Source organism: Beta vulgaris, chromosome 9 (genome assembly GCF_026745355.1).
Source record: "Beta vulgaris subsp. vulgaris cultivar EL10 chromosome 9, EL10.2, whole genome shotgun sequence".
Lineage (NCBI taxonomy): Eukaryota > Viridiplantae > Streptophyta > Magnoliopsida > Caryophyllales > Amaranthaceae > Beta > Beta vulgaris.
Genome location: NC_079210.1, coordinates 1113909 through 1136010, shown reverse-complemented (window position 1 = coordinate 1136010; position 22102 = coordinate 1113909). Strand labels below are relative to the sequence as shown.

At 37.6% G+C, this 22102-nt stretch overlaps 2 protein-coding genes across 6 annotated transcripts; both read left to right on the top strand.

Moving 5' to 3' along the window:
- Nucleotides 1-2183: 2183 nt before the first annotated feature.
- LOC104902568 (hypothetical protein) lies at nt 2184-14629 on the top strand. Of its 4 annotated transcripts, XR_007269803.2 has the most exons (4): nt 2203-2515; nt 12028-12142; nt 13710-13844; nt 14188-14629. XR_007269803.2 is itself a non-coding variant. In XM_048636502.2 (3 exons), the coding sequence occupies exons 1-3, from the start codon at nt 2282-2284 to the stop codon at nt 14253-14255; spliced, it is 417 nt and encodes a 138-aa protein (XP_048492459.1). In that variant the 5' UTR covers nt 2197-2281; the 3' UTR covers nt 14256-14629. The 4 variants fall into 4 exon arrangements, 3 of the variants coding, with proteins under 3 accessions (XP_048492460.1, XP_048492459.1, XP_010688682.2); XM_048636502.2 differs by lacking the exon at nt 13710-13844 and having other exon boundaries at nt 2197-2515; XM_010690380.4 differs by lacking the exon at nt 14188-14629 and having other exon boundaries at nt 2204-2515; nt 13710-13970.
- Nucleotides 14630-16235: 1606 nt separating this feature from the next.
- On the top strand, nt 16236-20959 carry LOC104902567 (pentatricopeptide repeat-containing protein At5g15010, mitochondrial). Of its 2 annotated transcripts, none has more exons than XM_048636500.2 (3): nt 16236-18595; nt 18829-18911; nt 20564-20959. In XM_048636500.2, the coding sequence occupies exon 1, from the start codon at nt 16442-16444 to the stop codon at nt 18290-18292; it is 1851 nt and encodes a 616-aa protein (XP_048492457.1). In that variant the 5' UTR covers nt 16236-16441; the 3' UTR covers nt 18293-18595; nt 18829-18911; nt 20564-20959. The 2 variants fall into 2 exon arrangements, with proteins under 2 accessions (XP_048492457.1, XP_010688680.2); XM_010690378.4 differs by having other exon boundaries at nt 20496-20959.
- The last annotated feature ends 1143 nt before the right edge of the window (nt 20960-22102 follow it).

Below are 22102 nucleotides of genomic sequence, written 5' to 3'. Positions count from 1 at the left end.
ATGGTAGTCTTATCGAATGGATTAAACTAGTCACTACAGGGATTAAACTAGGCACTAAATGGTTAAAAAAAAATGTGAGGATTAAAAAGATTAAGTTGGTCACTAAATAGATTAAACTGATCACTAAATAAATTAAAATTCTTCACTATATTTTGGAAGATGGTCTATTTACTTCTTACTATTAGGCTTGAACAGTTGCCTAATTTTAAATTAAAAATAGACGATATTTTATAAGACCAACTATTACTTTTGACAATCATTTGAAATGGCAAGCAACATCTCAAGAAGGAAGATGGCGGGAAAATTACTTTCCTTTTTGTCAATCATATATTTTACCATTTTAGGACTCTCCTAGAAAACATAGGTATAGTTCAGCCGTTAAACTGCTTCTTAGGCATGCCTGTGAGTAAGTGGCTTGGAAAAATCAAACTACTATAGTGAGTATAATTATGTACTAATAAATTAATGATAGAATTCCTAACTCTATCTTTAATACTTATGACTAATAGATCGATGTGACTCATCTTATCATGTATGACTGATAACTAGTTTCAAGAGAAGATAAAATAAGTGAGAGTGAATAGGAAAATTAATTTATGTTACTCATCATTTATGACTTAGAGATGACAAGATGATACTATTTGTTGTCCCTTTTATAATTTTTTTACGGTTTTTTCACCAAAATGTCCCCTAGTTTTCAGTTTGTTCACGAGGTACCATCGCACTTTTGAAAATACACGAGGTACCCCTCAATTTCACAATAATACATCCACATGCCCTTAGTGACTGATGGTGGTTAACACCGTTAGTTTTAACCCTTATTAGACCCCAATTAACCCAAACTAACCTAACTTAACCCTAACATCTAACTAAATCCTAGCATCTTACCCTACCCTTACCCTAAACTCTAATTTCAAACCCTAACTCTAACCTCACTACCACCTAACCACCACCCCACCCTTGCAGCCACCACCCCACCCCTCCCCAACCCCCACAATAGCCCCCTCCCCTCCCCCACCCCTCGTAACCCCACAACAGCTCCCTCACCCACCCGTCCCCGCAACCCCTCACCCCATCCCCCACCCACTGCAACTTTCGCACCTTCCCCCCCCCCCCTCCCACCCACCTCCGTCGATTTTCACACCCCTTCCCCCACCCCCGTCAATTTTCGCACCCTTCAACCCTGCTGATTCCCGTAACCCCCCCTCCCCCCTCACCTTTTAATTTTCCGCGAAAAAGGTTGTTGGGGGTAGATCGGCGAGTCGCGTAGGTAGATCGGAGAGAGAGTCGCACTTGGGTGGGGGAGGGTTGTTGCTCTGCGGGGGGGTGGGGGTGCGTGGGGAAGGGTGACTGCTGGGGTCGGGGTGGAGGGAGCTGCAGGGGTGGTTGGAGGGTGGGGGAGGGGGTGGTGGGAGGGTGGGTTAGGGTTAGGGTTAGGGTTGTGGGTTAGGGTTAGAAGTAGGGTTAGGATTAGGGTTAGAGTTAGGGTTAATTAGGTTTTAAAAAACAAAATTAGGATTAATGACTAACGATAGTGAACGCCATTAGTCATTAAGCTCATTTGGATGTATTATCGTGAAACTAAGGGGTACCCCGTGTATTTTCAAAAGTGCGATGGGTACCTCGTGAATAAACTGAAAACTCGGAGCATTTGGTGAAAAACCCTTTTTTTTTTTCTAAAACATACTTTACCCTACTAGGACTACCAAAGTCTAATAATAGGCCCAAGTTCAACTCAAATAATATTGTTGGGCGGTTGGGATTTCATACGATAAATTTTTGTTAGGTTTTTATACCTATGCACTAATTATAAATATGACATAATTAATTAAAGATATCATTTTTATAAAGAATTAAATATCAATTAAATATCGATTATAAGAATAATATCTTTAATCAACTATACCATATTTGTCAATGTTGTTGAATAAAGCCAAAAATAAATTACTAAGGATTCGTTCGACATTACTGTGGTTTTCTGTTTTTTGGTTTTCAAAGTCATATGATATATGTCTTATAATGATATATGTCAAATTCATTGCAAAAACGATGATTTTTTGGTTTCCTGCATAGGTTAGAAAAATCGATTTTTGTTAATCTATTTCTCATTTAGAATTGTAAATCTCAAGTAAAAATATTTGCATAATAAAGTAGAGAAAAAGAAAGAAAAAAAACTAGGAAAAAAAAAATGAAAAGAAGATAATAGGAAGAAAAGAAAATACGAAACCCATTTCTCCACTAGAAGCTGCTGTTGATAGAGAAGAAGAAGAGGAGAAAGAAAATGGCGAAAACGAAGAAGCAGTTGCTATCATCAGCGCCATGGAGAGACGAAGAAAACCCAGCTGAGAAATTCAAAGATGCGAAAATGAAAGTCACAAATCAACCAGGAACTACACCTACCATGCATGTTCCTGGCAAAAAACGCTCTTCTTCTAACAACAACAATAATGAAGATGATGATTCTCTCTCTGAAATTGACCAACAACTTGTTTACAGCTTTAAGCGCAACTTCGAGGTTTTCTCTCTCTTCTTTCTCTTTTGTGTTTGCCAAGTATTTTTTTTTTTTTTTGAAGTTGTGCTAGTGTTTTTTTTTTGTAAAGGATGATGATTTATGTGAAATTATGTTGTGGGTTTGAAGTTTTTGGATGAAAAGACTTGATTTTGTGATATAGATGTGTAATTTTATCCTGTTTTGGTTTGTGGGTGTGTTAATTTTGTGTGAATTTGGCTGGTTTTATGTGTTGGGAAATGGATTTTGGTGACTTTAGGCAGTTTTTGATGTTATGTAACATAATTTGTGATTTTTGGATGTAAATAGATGATAGCATCTGAATTAAGTAGCTGAAGTTTTGATTTTTGATAATTTACTATAGTAATACAAACAAGTGTTGCTTTGGTTACTTTATATTGAAGTGATAGATGATAGAATTGAAGTTGGAGAACTGGTTTTTTGGCCCTTGAATTAATATCTGTTGATTTAAATATTAGTACATGGCAGAGGAAATATCTGAGATTATCAGAAGAAAAGAAGAGAGAGAGAAAGAGAATGGATGCACAGAAATTCAGGGAATGTTGTACTGTATTAAATCATTCCATTTTGTGACAAATGCCACTTACTCTACTTATACTGCTCACAGCTGTTTAACAAGGACACTACCAAAAAGTTCTTATTACAGCCAGCCCATAAAACCAAGTTTAAAATAAAAATAGACTAAACTATTTATCCTTAATACTCCCCCTCAAGCTGGAGAGTGAGACATAGAGGAAGCTCCCAGCTTGTCCATATGAGCTTGATGTTGCTTGACAGAAAGAATCTTAGTCATGATATCTGCAACTTGGTCAGTAGAGGAAACATGAGTGGTCTGAATGGTGCCTTCCTTGAGCTTGTCACGAACATAGTGGCAGTCAATTTCCACATGTTTCGTGCGTTCATGGAGAACTGGGTTCGCAGCAATTGACAAAGCAGCTTGGTTGTCACATTTAAGAAGAGCAGGATACAGAAGTTTGATGCCAAGGTCTTTGAGCAGAGCAGAAAGCCAGGAAACCTCACATGTGGTGAGAGCCATAGCTCTGTATTCTGCCTCAGCAGAAGAGCGAGCCACCACAGATTGCTTCTTGGATTTCCAAGAGATTGGAGAAGTTCCCAAGAAGATACAGAAACCTGTGGTTGATCTCCTAGTGACTGGACAGCTAGCCCAGTCACTATCACAGTATGCAGTAAGGTGAGCAGCTGAAGATGAGGCAAGAAGTATGCCCTGTGATTGAGTACCAACAAGGTACCTTAGGAGCCTCTTTGCAGCCTGCATGTGATCAGTGGTAGGGTGCTGCATATATTGGCTGAGGACTTGGACAGTATAGGCTATGTCAGGCCTTGTTATGGTTAAGTAAATGAGCTTGCCAAGGAGCCTCTGGTATATGGAGGGATGAGGTAGAGGGTCACCTTTGGTGGGTGTGAGCTTAGTGTGACTGTCCATGGGTAAATGAAGAGGTTTGGCAGAGAGCATGTGGTATTCTTTTAGAAGATCCAAGGTGTATTTCTTTTGTGAGAGAAAGAAGCCATCACTACTTCTGTCAATTTCAAGACCCAAAAAATATCGTAGTTGACCTAGGTTTTTCATGTGAAAGACTTGAGAGAGCATGGTTTGGATTTGTTTTATGTCATCCAGGTGATTGCCACATATCAGGAGATCATCAACATATATGAGGATGATGGTAATGGAGTGGGATTTTTGTTGTGTAAAAAGGCTGTAGTCAGACTTAGATTGGGAGAAGCCAAGGTTGAGAAGGGTGGATGAGAGCTTAGCAAACCATTGGCGTGGGGCCTGTTTGAGTCCATACAGGGACTTGTTTAGCTTGCACACAGTGGTAGGCTTTGGAGAGAGGGAAGGACTACAGTTAAGAGAGATTCTGCAACCTGGGTGAGTATAGCCCTGGGGCATCTTCATATACACGTTTTCAAGGAGGTCACCATGCAAAAAAGCATTAGTGACATTCATTTGTTCCACATGCCATTGTTCCATGGATGCAACTGCTAACAAGGTCCTGACAGTTGTCATTTTTGCCACAGGGGCAAAGGTTTCATGATAATCTTCCCCATATGTTTGCCTACAACCCAAGATTACCAATCTGGATTTGTAGCGTTCTATGGACCCATTGGGATTGTATTTGACTTTAAAAAGCCATTTGCAGCCTATAGCAGTTTTGTTTGGAGGGAGTTGAGTTACTGTCCAGGTGTTATTGAGTTCAAGTGCCTCTAATTCAGTGTTCATTGCTTGAACCCAATGTGGATGAGAGACAGCTTCTGGAAATGAGGTAGGTTCAGTATGAGTGGTGAGGTGAGCAAGAAAGCAATTGAAAGTAGGTTGAGGGGAGGTATGAGCAAGATTGGAAATATGATAAGTGGCATACAGAGATGTCCCTGTGCTGGGATTGACATAATCTTTTTGCCAGTGGGGTTGAGTAATGTTTCGAGTGCTTTTTCTGAGAGGAGGAGGTGGAGGGGGTCTAGGTGAAGTATGAACAGGGGGTGGTGTTGTTGTGGGTGTGTCTGGTGTAGAGAAAGGAGATGGTCTAGGAGTACTGGGTGGAGTGGTATCAGTGGCTGGATGGCTAGTATCAGTGTAGGTGGGAAGTATATCATCATAAGTAGCTGCATTTGGTGTAGGTGAGTGATTGTCAATAGAAGGAAGTGGTTGCATATAAGTGGTGAGTGAGTTGAATTGGAAAGGAAAGATGCCTTCATGGAAGGTCACATCTCTTGATGCAAAATGCAGCTTGGTGATTAAGTTTAGGAGTTTATAACCCTTTTGGTGAGCAGGGTACCCTAGGAACACACAAGGCACCCCTCTAGGTGCAAATTTGTCAGTAGTGAAGGTAGGATTGGTAGCAAATGCAAGGCATCCAAACACTTTAAGATGATCATAGCTAGGGGGGAATTGAAATAATGTTTCAAATGGGGTTTTGTTTTGTAGAACTGGTGTGGGCAGTCTGTTGATCACATGGACTGCAGTAAGCACACAGTCTCCCCAGTAGGAGAGAGGGAGACTTGCTTGAAATCTGAGGGCACGAGATATCTCAAGGATGTGCCTATGTTTGCGTTCCACCCTGGCATTCTGCTGGGGCCTCTTAACACAAGAGGTTTGGTGAATAATTCCATGCTTGGCAAAAAACAGTTGGCAGGGTCCATCATCAAATTCAAGGGCATTATCAGATCGTATGATCTTGATGTGGCTTTGGAAGTGTGTTTGAGCACAGGTGAGGAAAGTTTCAAGGGTAGAAAGAGAGTCAGATTTGTATTCTAACAAATATACCCATGTAGTTCTAGTATTATCATCTACTATGGTAAGAAAGTATCTGAACTTGCCTTTAGTGCATACCCTATAAGGTCCCCATATATCGATGTGAACAAGATCAAATGGTGCTTTTGCTCTAAAATTACTCAAGGAAAAAGGAAGTTTTTGGAATTTGGCTAAAGGGCAGGTTACACACACTTTAGCTGGTTGGGAGAGGAAAGGTAGTATTTGAGGGATGTGTTTGAGTTTGGACAAGGGAGCATGGCCCAATCTGTGATGCCATAGCTCCATGGCTTGAGGGTGATGGACATTGTTTGGATTGGAGGTATTAGCAGCTAGGCAAGTTTTTAAATCATCAGTGTTAGTAACTAGGTAATAGAGACCATTTTTTATCTTTCCCACTCCTCTCACTGCCTTAGTTTCACAATCAACAATGAGACAGTGAGTAGTGAGAAATTTAACTTCACAGTGGCTATCTTGGATGAGCTTTTGCACAGACAGCAGGTTGTGCTTGAACTCAGGCACACACACACTTTTTCAAGGATCAGCCCATTGCAAGTCTAGCTCTGCCTGTGTGTGTGATGACAGCAGTATCTCCTGTGGGTAAGTTGATCTTGGGAGAGTTGTTAGCTGGGACCAAGTCAAGAGATTGGTTGAGTCTGGTGTCATGTGGTCTGAGGCACCAGAGTCAACAATCCATTCAGGGCAGTTTTTGTTAACTACACAACCAGATGATGTCATGCCTGAGAAGTGGTGGTCTATTTCATCATCTGTTTCAGTACCTTTTGAAGGTCCTACCATCTGAGGCAAGAGTTTGGCCAGTTGGTCCAGTTGTTGGGGTGTGAAGAGCAACCAGCTTCTACTGAGGTCCTGAGGAGATCCTGAACAACATTGGCAGCAAGTTTTTGGTTAGTTTTGTTGTTCCATTTAGGTTGTTGGTTTGTGTTTTGAGAGAAGGAGTGGTTTTGATAGGTAGGTTTAAAGTTATTGGTGGTGTTTTGGTTGTTAGGTTTGTATTTAGGGTGATTCTTTGGGTATCCCACAATCCTCCAACACCTTTCCTTTGGATGACCTTTAAGACCACATACTGTGCATACCATCATTCTGTCTACACCACTCCTGCTATACATAGCAGAGACCTCAGACTCAGATCTAGGATGTTGAAGTATTTCTCTCTGTGCCTCTTCTTGTTGCAAAGCTGCACAAGCAGTTTCAACAGTAGGAAGGGTTGTTCCAAGTAACAACTGACTCCGTTGATGATTATAATCATCATTTACACCATTCAAGAACTGAAAAAGTTTTGATTCTTCTTTTTGCAAAGCAATGGCAGCTAGAAGTTGTTTCACATCATCAGTAGCATCATTTACCACAGGTAGAACATTAAGGTTATCCAATTCTTCCCATATGGATTTCATTGCTGTATAGTATTCATTTATGCTCAGATGTTGTTGCTTGGTGTCAAACAACTCTTTACTTAGCTTATACTTCCTAGAGCCATTAGTTAGAGAAAATCTACTCTCTAAATTACTCCATATATCTTTTGCAGAAGTCATAAACAAAACTGACTTTCTAATATTAGGAGACAATTAAAAGTAATCCAAGCAATTACCATATGATTGCAGGTTTCCCACATGGTGATTTTGGTTTCATCTTCTGTGGGTTTTGGCACCGTTCCAGTCACGAACCCTAACTTGCGTTTTGATGCGAGTTGTATTTCCATAGATCTACGCCAGGATCTATAATCACCAGGACCTTGAAGTTTCTCAACTTGTATAGTAGATCCTCCATCAGAGGGATGAAGGAAAAGAGGACTCATCATTTCTTCAAGAGAAATTTTCAACATTTTGGATTTAGGGAGGAGAAAGGTGAGCTTTGATTAGACAGAAAAGGAAGAAGGAAAGATCAAAAGAGAGTTTATGAGAAAAGATGGAGATGGTTTTCAGGAGAAAGTTTCAGGGATTTTTGAGGAGAAGAAGATGATTTCAACGGGAATAAAAATTGACGGTGAAAATTTCACTCTATTTTGCCACGTGTGGCTCTGATACCATGTTGATTTAAATATTAGTACATGGCAGAGGAAATATCTGAAAATATCAGAAGAAAAGAAGAGAGAGAGAAAGAGAATGGAAATGGATGCACAGAAATTCAGGGAATGTTGTACTATATAATTTAAATCATTCCACTTGTGACAAATGCCACTTACTCTACTTATACTGCTCACAGCTGTTTAACAAGGACACTACCAAAAAGTTCTTATTACAGCCAGCCCATAAAACCAAGTTTAAAATAAAAATAGACTAAACTATTTATCCTTAATAATATCTGGGACAAGTTTTGGGTCATGGTGGAATTCAGGTTTTTTGTTTTTGGGAGATGACAATATTATTGATTTCTCACAACTAATTCATTAGTTTTTCTCTTTAGATAATCAGCATTGAAGTTTAGGATTACCAACTCTAGACTATAGTATTAGCTTTTTTTTTTGTTATAGTTGGTCTTCATCTAGATTGGCATAATCTATTCCTAATGTGATATGCAAAGCTCTCTAAATAATGCTGAAATTTGGAGTAACCTGCCTCTATTGTGCAGTTCTTTTTTTTAGGGTGGAAGAGGATAGTATGAATTTAGAATTCTTGAGTTACTCTTCTGAAATGTCTCTTTGTTTATCAAACTTTTCTTGAGTGTAATTATTGACATAATGAGGGAGTTTTCTTAAGTTCCTTTTTCAAATAGGACATTTTAGGCTTTGAGCCATAACTTGCCATAGATGAAGTGCCGTTTCTCCAATTTCTATTTCCCTTAGTCGCTTGAAGTTTGAGGTAGAGAGCTTTGAACAAGAAATAGTCGCTCTGCACATTTGTCTTATGTTGTAGCTGTTGGGACTCGTTAAAACAGGCAACTTGTTTGACGGTGAAAGAACCAAAAAGGTTGGTGAGCATGATGTCGATTACTGTTGCTTGAGGCCTAATTAGCCCGTCCTTGTGGCTCTTTGCTCTTGAACATTATAATATGGGGTTATATTGTGATTATGGATCTCCATATCAAGCCCCAATGCAGTAATGAGCCCAAATGTCATATCTCAAGTTTTTGCTTATATGTCAATTCTAGAAACTTCAAGGCATTGTTATATTATATCTTGTCAACTTAGGGGGTGTGAAACTAGGTTTTTTTACAGGTTCAGCATCTTCTAGTTTTATAGTCATCCTTGTCTTCTACTTTGCTTCTACATATTTTCAATCCGCTTTAAATGCAAAGCAGTCCTCTTTGGATAATCAGCAGTGAAGTTTAGGAGTTGCAACTAGTATTAGCTTAACTTGTCATATTGGGTCTCCAGCTATATTGGCGTAATCTATTCAAAATGCTATATGCGAAGTTCTCTAAATGATGCTGAATTTGGATTTTGGAGTAAGCTTCCCCTATGTTGCAGTTCTCAAAACTCTGACGTGGAAGAGGAGAGTGTGACCTTAGAATTCTTTAGTTACTCTTCTGGAAATCTCTTTATATATCAGCCTCTTTACGGGTGAAATTTAAAAGAAAGGAGAGAAAGTTTTCCTATTCCTTTTTTGAAATAGGATTATGTATCATTGTGACATGACTTACCATCAATGAAGTGCCGCTTCTCCATTTTCTTTTTCCCGTAGTATCTTCAAGTTTGAGGAAGATAACTTTGGTCAGGAAATAGTACTCACGTATCTCATATGGGCCTATGGTATGCGCATTCTTTGGGATTTTTGAAGCATACAACTTAAGTGAGAAGGGGAAAGACCCAAAATTCTTGGTTAGCACGAGTTCGTTTACTGTTGCTTGAGGTCTAATTATCTTGTCCTTGTGGTTCTTTGCTCTTGAAGATTATATTCATTATAGAAAAGTGACATTCTGAATTTCCATATCAAGCCTCAATGCAGTTGTGAGCCCAAAAAGCTAGTGATTAGTGGGTTTCACAGAAAGTAGTTTTTGAAAGAATGATGGGAGATAGAAGATAGTTAATCCTGCAAAGTCTGTGATGGAAGAGAAGAGTGTCTTTTTCTTCCCCTATGGATCTTAGAGGTGATTATATTTCACTTTCATCTTTTCACTTCCGATATCCTTGATTCCTTGTGTTAACTTTTCTCATGGAAGCTAGTATTTCAAAAATAGTGGGTTTCACTTCTCAAAGTTGGCATCTCAACTTCAGTCAAGTCTAGAAGATCTGAAATGTCATATCAAGTCTTTGCTTATAGGTCAATTTTAGAATCTTCAAGTGATTGTTATACTACATCTTGTCAACTTAGGGGTGTGAAAATGAGTACTTTGTACTGGTTGTATCTCCTAATCTTGTTATCATCCTTGTCTTCTAGAGTATTCCACCGTTTTTCCTGTGGTATCTTTCTTCATAAGTGAATTTTTTGTTCAAGAAAATAAAAACCAAATAAGAAGATTGTTTGCACTTCAAGATTATGAGAAAACAGCAAATTAGGACCTAAAAAATTTTCTGTAAATCCAAAATGCCCCCGATGGATTGCCGATTATCAAGTTAAAATGCTTATTTGCTGATGTAACTTCCATAGTTTCTCGTGCCGCAATCAAGATCCAGAAGCAGATAAAGTTTCAGAAAGGTAGTCTAGATTTACCTCTAAAATTTTGTATATGAGCAATTTTGTCAAGAAAAGTATTCCTGGGGAGAAAAGGAGAGTACCATCTTCAGGTTCATAGAGTTTGGTTATTTCTCCTCTCAACTTTTCTTTCTGGGAGAGGTTGGGGGGTAGAGACTGCCATCATTTAGTTTTTTCTTTTTCTTATCTTTCTTTATTTGGGTATCATATACAATGGTTTAGGTTTCCATTAGCATTACAATTAGTGCTTCTTAGTCTAGCCTTGGTTAACAGGAGCATGTATTAGTGCAGCAGTACGGTCCTCTATAGCTTTTTCAAAATGGCTGACGTGATAAGCAGCTCAGATGCAAAGCAAGACTGAGTTATATGGGTCATATTCTAGCACTTACCCATAAGCTTATGAGAACCTGCACTCAGCATCAGCAACACTCCTATGCAGACCAGATTTCAGTGTTATTGCAGAGGGAGCAGTAACAGTTAAACTGAGAAGTTTGTAGTTGCCACTTGCCTCTACAAAACACTGAATATCTGAACTTACATTCTCATGGTTCATATGGAAAGGGGTCTGATTTCACACAGTATTCTTTTGGCATCTATTTTGACATGAAATGCGGCATTACTGACCTTCTTGAATGCAACTAGAGTTGACAAATGTTGACACGACACGAACATGATACAATAAAATTGGGTTAGTGTTGAGCATTTCCAGACCATTTGGTTAAATGCGTCAACACAACACGACACAGTTTACTAAATGGGTCGAGTTAGTGTTGAGATTTCCAGCGCGAAGATGACACGCTTAAAACCCGTTTAACACAAGTCGTACACAAATATAGGATATTTATATAAAATTTTGGTTTAAAATTTCCAAAAAGTAGCTTAATACAACAACACGACACAATCTGAACACGAAAAGAGTGGGTTAGTGCTGAGATATCTCTAACACGTTTAATTAACCGGGTCAACACGACAAGACACATTTATTAGATGGGTTGGGTTGGTGTCAAGGGTTTTTCAATCCGTTTATATAATACGAACATGAACAAAACACAAACACGACGCTCTAAGAGCAACTCTCTCTCATGTCTCTTTGATTACACCGCACTTCGAACATCTTGCTTAGTTGCTAACAGCAAGCTGTTTAAGGGACAATTGATTTATATACTTCTGGCTTGGCACTGTCTTCTATGTCCTAATTTGGTCTTATATATCTAATTAAAACACTAATCTAAAAATTTTCTATCCACTTCAAATACAAAACACTGATCTACAAATTGATTAGAAGATACATTGCAGAGTGCTGAAATTTCTCCAAAACCTTATGCTTGAGCTAGGAAGTTAAGGAGGGGACGTGTGTGAGCTACTTTATGGGGTGCATCTTAATGTTTTCCATAACTGAATCCCCAAGATGGAAACTTTTTAACTACTGGTCCATACTCCATACATCTGATACCTGGTAAAGCTGAATATTTTTGGTCCTCAAATTTGTGTTAATTTAAATCTGAAGTCCTATATGAACTCCTTACTAATTGACTTCTTTTTTAGGTTGTATGTGCATATGTCATGATTTCTTGATCTTTTTCAAAATATTTTTTTTCATACTATTGGTTATAAAGCTTATCTATCTTTGGATGTAATTGCAGTTTCTACACCGAGTATTTAGCATTGACACCATGGTCAAACCCCTTCCTCCAGTAATGGCGTATAACGTTTCTCGCAACTTGAGCTTCTTCACTCGTATTTTCACTCAATTTTTTGGTAAGATTGGACTTCTATAGTTTGCATTCGCTCCATGCTAAAGTCTAGCTGGTTAGGAAATAAAGTGATTTAGTGCATATATTTTAGCTCTTCAGAATCATTCCTAAACCCAAATAGGGAAAGGGTCTTGATGGGTTTTCCATGCTGCAATGATGCTTTTAAGCCTAAAAAGAACAACCAAAAAAAAAAAACTCCTCTCACTGTAACAAACTCCAATGTTACTTGGCATATATATAATATATATATAGTGGCCCTTGCTTATTGTTGTGTAGAGAGCCTCTCACATTGTTTATCAAATTGGATAGTGCTTCTGTGTAATGAACTGCTACTCTATTAGGTTGTTAGGCATTTATTTAATTACAATATTGCATCATACAATTTGATTGCTGCCATTAGGAGCTAAATATTCGATATTACTCCCAAAAAAAATTCTTGAATATGGGTTTTTGTCTCCCCCCCCCCCCCCTCTTCTTCTTTCGGCCACAAGTTTGAAGTAGATTTCTCTGCAGAACGTTGAGCACTTATGTTACCCATTTTCTGTATTAACTTCTGCTCAGCTGTCGCCTACTTTCTTGTTTCCTGACTTCCTTCAAGGGTGCATTCTTGTGACCTTATATTTTCTAAACCTATATGACCATTTTAGAACTTATCTAAACTTGTTGAAGCTTATTTATAAGGTGTTCAAACTTATTAGAACTTATTGATACTTATTTGAACTTGTTAAACCTTAAAACTTATTTGTGTAAGGTGAAGAGAATACATGTCCACTTGGTTCATTTTCTAATTAGAGCATTCTATGAATTAAAACTAAAGAATCATTCTTCTTCACACTTTAATCTTCTCCGAGTGTCTTTCAGAAACAATCTTCTAGTAAGTTAAGACTGCTGACAATGTAAGGATGCATACATGTCAGCCCACTAGATGTGGCTGTTTTTAGGCAAGATTTCTGATGGTTGTGGTCTTCCTTTTTGTTTTTAGTTTTTTTTTTGGGGGGTGGGGGGGGGGGGTACATTAAGGGGGAATAAGCAGTTTTGGAGATCCATGGTCATAAGTTGAATATGCTAATGTCCAGTCAGTTTCTCATTTAGTGAACTTCTAGGTGAGGGCGTGAGGCATTCTTGGTCCGCATCAATTCATATCTTTTACTGCACATAAATAAAAATCTGATGCATTATCATCTCTAGATTTCTGTTCCTATTGCCTATTGAAGTGCGTGGAACAAGGATAATTGACAGCTCCTCTATCAATCCTGACCGTCTTTTTGTTTCAAGCCTCCTCACCGTCTAATCTGGAAATAAAGCAGTTTGAGTGTTAAGAAAATAGAAGCTCATGAAGACTAGTATCTCTCATAGTTTCAGGATGTTATCTGGCTTGATGATGTTCTTTTAACAAATTCCTTGGTGAGAGTAAGCAAAAGCCATAATGTTTGCTTGGTCATAAGTATTCATCCTTGAACTGGAGGATGAGCTTTTTGGCTGTCGTTGATTTATATCGAAGTGTGCCCTGTGCTACTGTTATTTATATCAGAAGCTTATGTATAAATTGTATTGACTTCGGATTTTCACAGATCCTGATGGCATCTCGAATGCTCAGAAATCACTTGGGCTTGGACAAGAAGAGAAGGCTCGACGTGTTCGTTAGCCAGAATTTAGATGCATGTGAATATCATGTTTTTTTTGCTTAGTTGCTTTGCAAATTGAAGGTGTGACTGGTTGATATATGTTTACATCCTTATTTATATTGAGAATTCCATTTTGATTGAATCTCAAGTTGAACTTATTACATTGGCTTGTATCTATATCATGAAGCATCTCTCAGTTCACCTAAAGTTCCCACATTTTATGTTTTTCTTCGCTCTTTTGCATCCCATGAATGGATTTCACTGTTTTGTCCTACATTATAACAATATTCAGGCCATCGTATATGGTATTATTCGGCGAAAACGAGAGACCTTATTCCCAGATGAACCCTCTCTCTCCATTGTCTGCCTTGTGTAGGGATTACTATTCTTGTAACCCTCTCTCTCCATTGTTTGCCTTGTGCAGGGATTACTATTCTTGACGACATGATTCGTAACTGGAAGCACCTCATCACAACATTCTACCACCATTAAAATTTAGGAGGCATAATAAACTATGTCTTCTGAAGACTACTTGATCAACAACCATCTTTTCTTATTTTATTGTTGTTTTGTCATTTCAAAATGTAAAATCCTTGTTAAACAGGCCTTCCCTTAATATTATCACTGTCATTCCATATCCAGAACACAATAAATGCACACACTCCTATGCAAAAACAGTGCAATTCATCGCAAATAAGTACATGCACCCAAGTGTATGTAAAGCACTAAAGCATGGTGCACCCTCTTTTAAATTATGTCGTTTTATCATGTTTAGTGTATAAATTTTAAAATTGTTGTTATTTGTTTTCTTAAATTTTGCAACTAAAGATTCTTAAATTTAAAAGGCATATGTTCTTTTACCTTAAGCATAGATGTTCATTTACTATATAGATTTACAGTATACCTATGTTCTTTTATAAATATAGATTTACATGTTCTTTGATTTTAAGTCGTGTGTTCTTTTTTTAAAGTAGAAAAGTTGTTGAAAAATGTTCGTGTTCTTTTATATAAATGGTATGTTTTTTTTTAGTGTATAATGAGCATTGTGCACTCTAGTGCATAATCCACGCCTTGGCAATTTAAAGTGCAAATAAAGTTTTTTTTTCATTTAAAGAAAAGGTATTATCTACATAACATTACACCAATTTAAATTGAAAAATATAACCCCATAATTAATAGTTCCAAGAAACAAAGTGAGGAGAGAGGAGAGACAATAGTTGAATATTCAAATATGGAAGATGATGAGTTTTGATGGTTGAGAATAACAAAGTGGAGTTAATATGAAGCAAAAGAAGAGTGTAGCTAATTGGATCCCAAAAAAAAAATAAACTTTATCAGATTTTGGAGGGAAATGAGATGTTAACGTCGAAAAGTTGACATTTTAATCGAAATTCATAATATGGTGTTAAGTTGTCAATTTATGTCTTAATTGATTTTTACCTCAAAAAATTCAATTGGTCCTTCTGCACAAAAACCTCTTTTATTAGGTCGTATATGATAAAATCCCTAAAAATAATGTCTTACTTGACTCTAAATTCTCTAACTATTTACAATAAGTTACTGATTACTCGACTTACTCGACAATTGAATATATGTTGGTTGCATTGATGGTTACGAGTGTACGATATAAAGTCAAACTCATGAGTCATCCTAACTTTTTCGATAGTAATGTAAAAAATTGTATAGAGAATCTCATGCCTAAAAGATGAATAAAAGAAAATGAATGAAGATTTTTCTCCTTATCTTTGATTTAAAATTGCAAAATGGTAAGATAATCATAAAGGTCGTATGGAGGGCCATGTTGACAACATCTTTTTGTAAAAGTTTGAGATGGCACAAAAAACTTAAAAGGGTCCATGTCTCGACTTGCAAAACTATGGTTATTCATGTCATTGGCACAATGGGTCGTGTCGTTTTCTGTCGTGAGTTTGTTAAGTCCAAGTTACACATGTCGACTATAATATAGAATCATAAAGTTGATTTTTTTTTTATGTTTCAATCAGGAAACAACAGGAAAACAATGAATTTTTTCCTTGAATAATGCAAAAGTGGATTTTAATTCCAGAAATATGTCCAAAAAAAAAATTCCCTGCGTACCGTCCATGTAGGACGGCACGCGAGAATTTTTTTTTCTACTTAAGTAAAACCGCTACTTGAAGTAGCGGTTAACATCAATTTTTTATTTTTATAAACCGCTACTTCAAGTAGCGGTTCATTAATCAAGTAGCGGTTTACTGAAATCCCCAACTCCAAAGTTTGATATGTGTTTGCAACATTTTGCCCAGGTAAACCGCTACTCAGGTTAGCGGTTTATATATAGTGGTTTATGTGTATAAAAACCGCTACTTGAAGTAGCGGTTTACATGGGTAAAAAAAAAGCAGTTTCTTGCGTACCGTCCTATGTGAACGATAAGCAGGAATTTTTTTTTTTTTGGGCATATTTCTGGAATTAAAACTCACTTTTGCATTATTCAAGGAAAAAATTCGGAAAACAATCCAACACATAATTATACTGCTCAATACGCTTAACGGGCTGGCCTATCTACTGCTCGTCTGTCTCCTGCTCCGGCAGCTTCATCACTTCACCAAAACTCGTCAATGGAAGTGGTAACTCCATAAACCCTGCTCAAAATTTATTTTTTTTGTTACTTTTATTTTCCTCTTTAGAACCCTAAAACATGTTGAGATTCAGAAGAGGGATTCATCTATTAAACTGCTCTTATAAGTTTCGTTTGTATGTTCATGTTGATTCTGTTGTTCTAGGAAAAACCCAGGTTGCAAATTTTATTATTTTGAGTCCAATTGCTGAAAATCTTAAACCCCTTTTTAGTTATAGTCCTCAAATTCCATATTTTTACTCTACTACCTTAGATTGTTCGAATTTGGGTACAAATTTAACCAAAATCACTAGTGCTAGTGATGAAATTGGATGTGACAATGATGAAATTGGATGTGAGAATGATGAAAATGGTGAGGAAGATGATGAAGTTGAAACTGGGCAAGTGGGTTTTATAGATGAGAAACTTAACCATGATTTAGGGGTCATTTTGGAGATCTTGAGGGGAACAGGTTGCAAGAACAACCCATCTGAGAGCGATAATGCGGCCGATAAGCCGAGTGTGATTAATGGTGCTGAAGTGACTAACAAGCTCAACCAATGTGGGATTTTTCTTACTTCAGAGCTTGTGGTGGAGGTCCTTTCTAAAACTAGGAATGATTGGGAGGTAGCATTCATGTTTTTTCTGTGGGCCGGTAAGCAGCCGGAGTATAAACGTTCCGTGAGAGAATACCATTCAATGATATCGATTTTGGCTAAGAGGAGGAAATTTGATACTGCCTGGTCTTTGATTGATGAGATGAGAAAAGATGGTATTATGAACCCTAAGACTCTCTTGATTATGATTAGAAGGTATTCTGCAACTCGTGATGTCGTGAATGCTATTAATACGTTCCATACTTTGAAAAGGTTTAACTTTTGTGTCGGGGTGGAGGAATTTCAGAAGCTTCTTTCTGCTCTTACTCGATATAAGAATGTACAGGAAGCTGAGCACTTACTCTTCAGTAACAAAAACATATATCAATTCAATACCAAGAGCTTTAACATCATCCTGAATGGTTGGTGTAATATCGTAGGTAGTCCACGTGAAGCTAATAGATTCTGGAGGTTGATGATTGATCTAGGAGTGGAACGCGATGTCATTTCTTTTTCAAGTATTATATCATGCTACTCAAAGTTGAGCAGGCTGAAGGAGGTGCTCAAATTGTTTGATCAGATGAAGGAAATGCGGATTGAGCCTGATAGGAAAGCTTATAATGCTATTTTGCACGCTCTTGCAAAGGAAGGTCGTGCAAAGGAGGCTTTGAATATTCTTCAAACCATGGAAGATGAGGGCATTGCTCCAAATGCTGTCACTTATAATTCATTGATAAAGCCATTATGTGAGGCCCGGAGAAGGGATGAAGCGCAGAAAGTGTTTGATGCGATGCTCAGCCGTGGATTACAGCCCACTATTAGAACTTTCCATGCGTTCTTGCGTATTCAAAGGACAGGAGAAGAGATCTTCATGCTGTTAGATAAAATGAAGGAGTTGGGTTGTCAACCAAATAAAGACACTTATCTATTACTAATTAGGAAATTTTGCAGATGGCGTCAGCTAGACAAAGTGTTTTATCTGTGGGATCAGATGAAACAGAATGGGTTGAATGATGATACAAGCTCATATATAGCTTTGATCCATGGATTGTTTTTGAATGGCGAGCTGGAAGAAGCACACAAGATTTATATAGAGATGAAGGGGAAAAAGTTGCTTGCAGATGTAAAAACAGATGAATTGATCCAGACCTGGTTGTCTAATAAGCAAATGGCAAGTTCACCTGTGACGGGTTCAGAACCAAGCTTGGTTGATAGTGTTCATGTTTATAGCAAAACCAAACCCCCTAGTAAACAGCTTGATCGAGCAAGGGATGCTACAAAGCAACCCGAATACAGAAAAGTTGTAAAAGATCGGGGTTTCTCTTTTTGGGAGTGACCAGCTTTTATGCCTTAGATGGCTAATACTCGCCAGCAGCATATAAAAATCGTTATGCTACTCAGCGAGCTTGATTGTGGTGCCCCATGCAGGACTGTAGTCACTTGGACGCCTTTTGGAGCTTCATAGGTTTCCTTGTTGGAGTTGATTTTGACAGAAGAGGCAGTACTAACATGTTTAGAATTAAGCAAGGAAGGTTACCACTTGTCATTTCTGGAATGACATGTTATCACTTATCATAGCCAGGGGATTCAGTCCTTGAAATTCAAATTCAATTGACTCAAGTTCTTATTCATTCACAAGGTTCGATCATTTTTTTTATTTTAACTTCAATCGCTTAATTCTGCAAAGCTGAATTAATACTGTATCTTTCTGGAATATTGCTCTCAATCAATTAAGCCAAAACAATGTTTAACTTTTTTTTTGTGCTCTTTTGTCTAACTTGTAATTTTTTCTCACTGAACAACTAGTTCGTCCGACACTTTCTCTGATTTCTGTGTATAACACTTTTCCTTTCGTAAATTGTTTATCATTAGTGATTTCGCATGGAAATAATGCTGGGAAGCTTCAAGGCGCTAGAATATGTGCCTGTAATGGTTTGATGGTGCAAATAAAGAAGGTATCTAGCAATTTCGGCTTCGAATTTGAATTTTCAAAAAGTTTCATTGTTGTTTTGTCTTAATCAACTATTATCACTTTGCTGCTACCAACTATTGTAAATTTCAAGCACACAACATTAGAAATTTGATTGTTTTTGGTTGGGGATTGGAGTTGTGTTGTGGATTGAAACTAAGGACTTTATATGTCATTGTTTTTGGATTGCTGCGGAGACTGGAGGTCGTGGTGGAAGGTTTAATTTGATTAAACTGAGAGACTTAACAGAGTTTACAGTTTTGAAATCTGGCGAAGGTTCATTGCGAAGAATTTTAATTCAGCTGATTATTCTTTGCTTTTCCGGGATATGATATTTGGAGTTGGACGTAGGTTTCTTAATGGAAGAAGTATCTGTGTGAAGTTTGTAGTGCGAATAGCCCGCATCAGGAGCATTGTTTCGGTTGCTTTCCCTCCTTTATTGGATGAAATTGTAACTTTGATGCTTAATCAACTCGTTGGCAATGTATTCTGTTCTTGGGTGAATTAATGACATGCCGACACCTAAATGGTGCACTCGACTTGTGCTAGGAACTGTTGACCTAGTTTCCTACCTTTTCCTTGTTTGCAGTTTTGTGTGCAGAAAGTGAGACCTGATACTAAAATTGATGCAATAAAAATTGATAGAGAGAACAAAGAAGAATATCCCATCGAATTGGGGGTCATAACTCTTGGTGACTTTTACTGTATTCTCACCATTATTTGCTAGAGAATTTTGTGCTTGATGGTCCACTGATGAAATTTTTAGGGACTTTATTGTAGCATAGATACGCTTCTCTTGGCCATGAAGATACCAAGTAAGGAATAATCGGTATCAGTAGCAAGACCTGAAAAGTGCCTATTTGGTTAGATAGAGGCTTGCTCCTTATTAACTAATATTACAATCTAAACACCTAACATTGAAATTTGTGGGACTAACAACTCAGCATTTCTATACTATAAAAGTATGGAAGTTTCTTTTGCGAATTGTAGGGCTGATGAGGAGAGAACCTATGAAAATTGAGAAGATAGATGGTGAAATAGGTCAGGAGTCAGGACCAATATGGGCTTAAAGGGAGGATTAGCAATTTAGCATACGTTTTTTTTTTTTTGATAAGTTGTAACAACTACAGTTGATGTGGAGCTTGGGACTGAGAAAGAAGGTTGTTGAGTAGCTACTTTGTGATTGTTGGAAGCATACGGTACTCCCCTGGCAGGTTAAAGTAGAAGCATCTTGGTTAGGGAACAAAAAGTGGCTCATATTCTTCATTTATAACACATTATATAAACTATGTACTCCATGTGAAGGAGGTAATTTGATGTTGGTACTTATGTTCATACAGATACAGTAAGTCGAACAGAGCCTTTTTCTTCTTGAAATTTAAATTCTTAGTGTAGTGCACTAGTTATTTCTTATGGTTTAGATGATAGGTTGCAGCCCAAGTAAAGAGAATCTGCATCTACATGACCAAAATTTGTGACACACCTTTCAATTGATGTTGTTTGGTTAATTTAAGTGCCTAAAATCTCATACACTAAAAATCTTAGATTCTGTTTTTTCTTTTATTCTTAGGTAATGGAGCTTCTGTTTTTCCTACTGTTGTGCGGGAGACTGCGACTTTTTTTGATAGGAAGGAAAAGGATGAAGATTAAAGGTGTAGAGAAGGAGTTTATATTGCCAATCTAAACAAGTAAGAAGATGGTGGGCTTATCAAGATGACAAGAAAACAGACACACAAGAAGAACAGTAAGGTCAATGACATGAAGGATGACAAACAACCTGGAAGATTATCTATGGACAAACTGGAGTAACAAAGAGAACTAGAGAATTGAAAACAAGAGAGACACAAAGAAGATTATCTATGGACAAACTCGACGTGTTCGTTAGCCAGAATTTATATGCATATGAATAGCATGTTTTTTTGTTTAGTTGCTTTGTGAATGGAAGGTGTGACTGGGTGATATATTGAATCTCAAGTTGAACTTATTACATTGGCTCGTATCTATATCATGAAGCATCTCTCTGTTCACCCAAAATTCCTGCATTTTATGTTCTTTTGCATCCCATGGATGGATTTCACTGTTTTCTCCTACATTATGACATTATTCAGGCCATCGGAATATGGTATTTTTCGGCGAAAACCAGAGATCTTATTCCCAAATGAACCCTCTGTCTCCTCATTGTTTGCCTTGTGTAGGGATTACTATTCTTGACGACACATGATTCATAACCGGAAGCACCTCATCACAACATTATCCCACCATTGAAATTTAGGATGCATAATAAACTATGTTTTCTTCAGACTACTTGATCAACAACCATCTTTTCTTATTTTATTGTTGTTTTGTCATTCCAAAATGTAAATCCTTGTTAATAGGCCTTAATATTATCACTGTCATTACTCATTCCATATCCAAAACACAATAAATGCACACACCCTATGCTAAAACAGTGCAATTCATAGTGCAAATAATTTATTTTTTTCCATTTAAGGGAAAAGATACTATCTACGCAGCATTACACCAATTCAAATTGAAAAAAATATAACCCCATAACAATATAAATAGTTCCAAGAAACTATGAGAAGCCAAGACCCACCTTTAGATCAACAAAAACTGACACTTTTTCTTCTTTTTTCCCGGGTGATGCAGTGGAAATTATGCCTAATTTGCTATACAAGTATATGACTAAGATTGTTGCTCCGGACAACCTTCTCCCTTCATGAGCAAGGATATTTAGAGTTCTTTGAAAAGAGTGATGACCTTTTTATCTATGCTCCTTCCTCAAAGAAATATTTGGTAAACTTTATTGGGCCCGTACACAAGCCCACATAAGCCCACATCGGAGGAGAGAGTGACCACATAAAAATTGACAGTGTTCCATCCTAAAACCAATTGGTGATAGGTGGAGTAACCCACCAATCTATATATTAGTCATCTTCTCTCTAACTTTACTCTTAACACTCCCCCTCACATGTGAACCACTTTTAATCTTGCAATTTGGACAGGTCACAACATCCTCGCTGGGCCCTCTCTGGACTTCCAACATGAGGTCAACTGAACCCCTTCTTGGAGCCATTACAATTTTGTTGGGCTTATTTTACTCCAACAAATCTTCAACAACTTCCATCTTGCATTTCATAATAGGTTAGGATCGTCTGCTCTGATACCATGACAAAG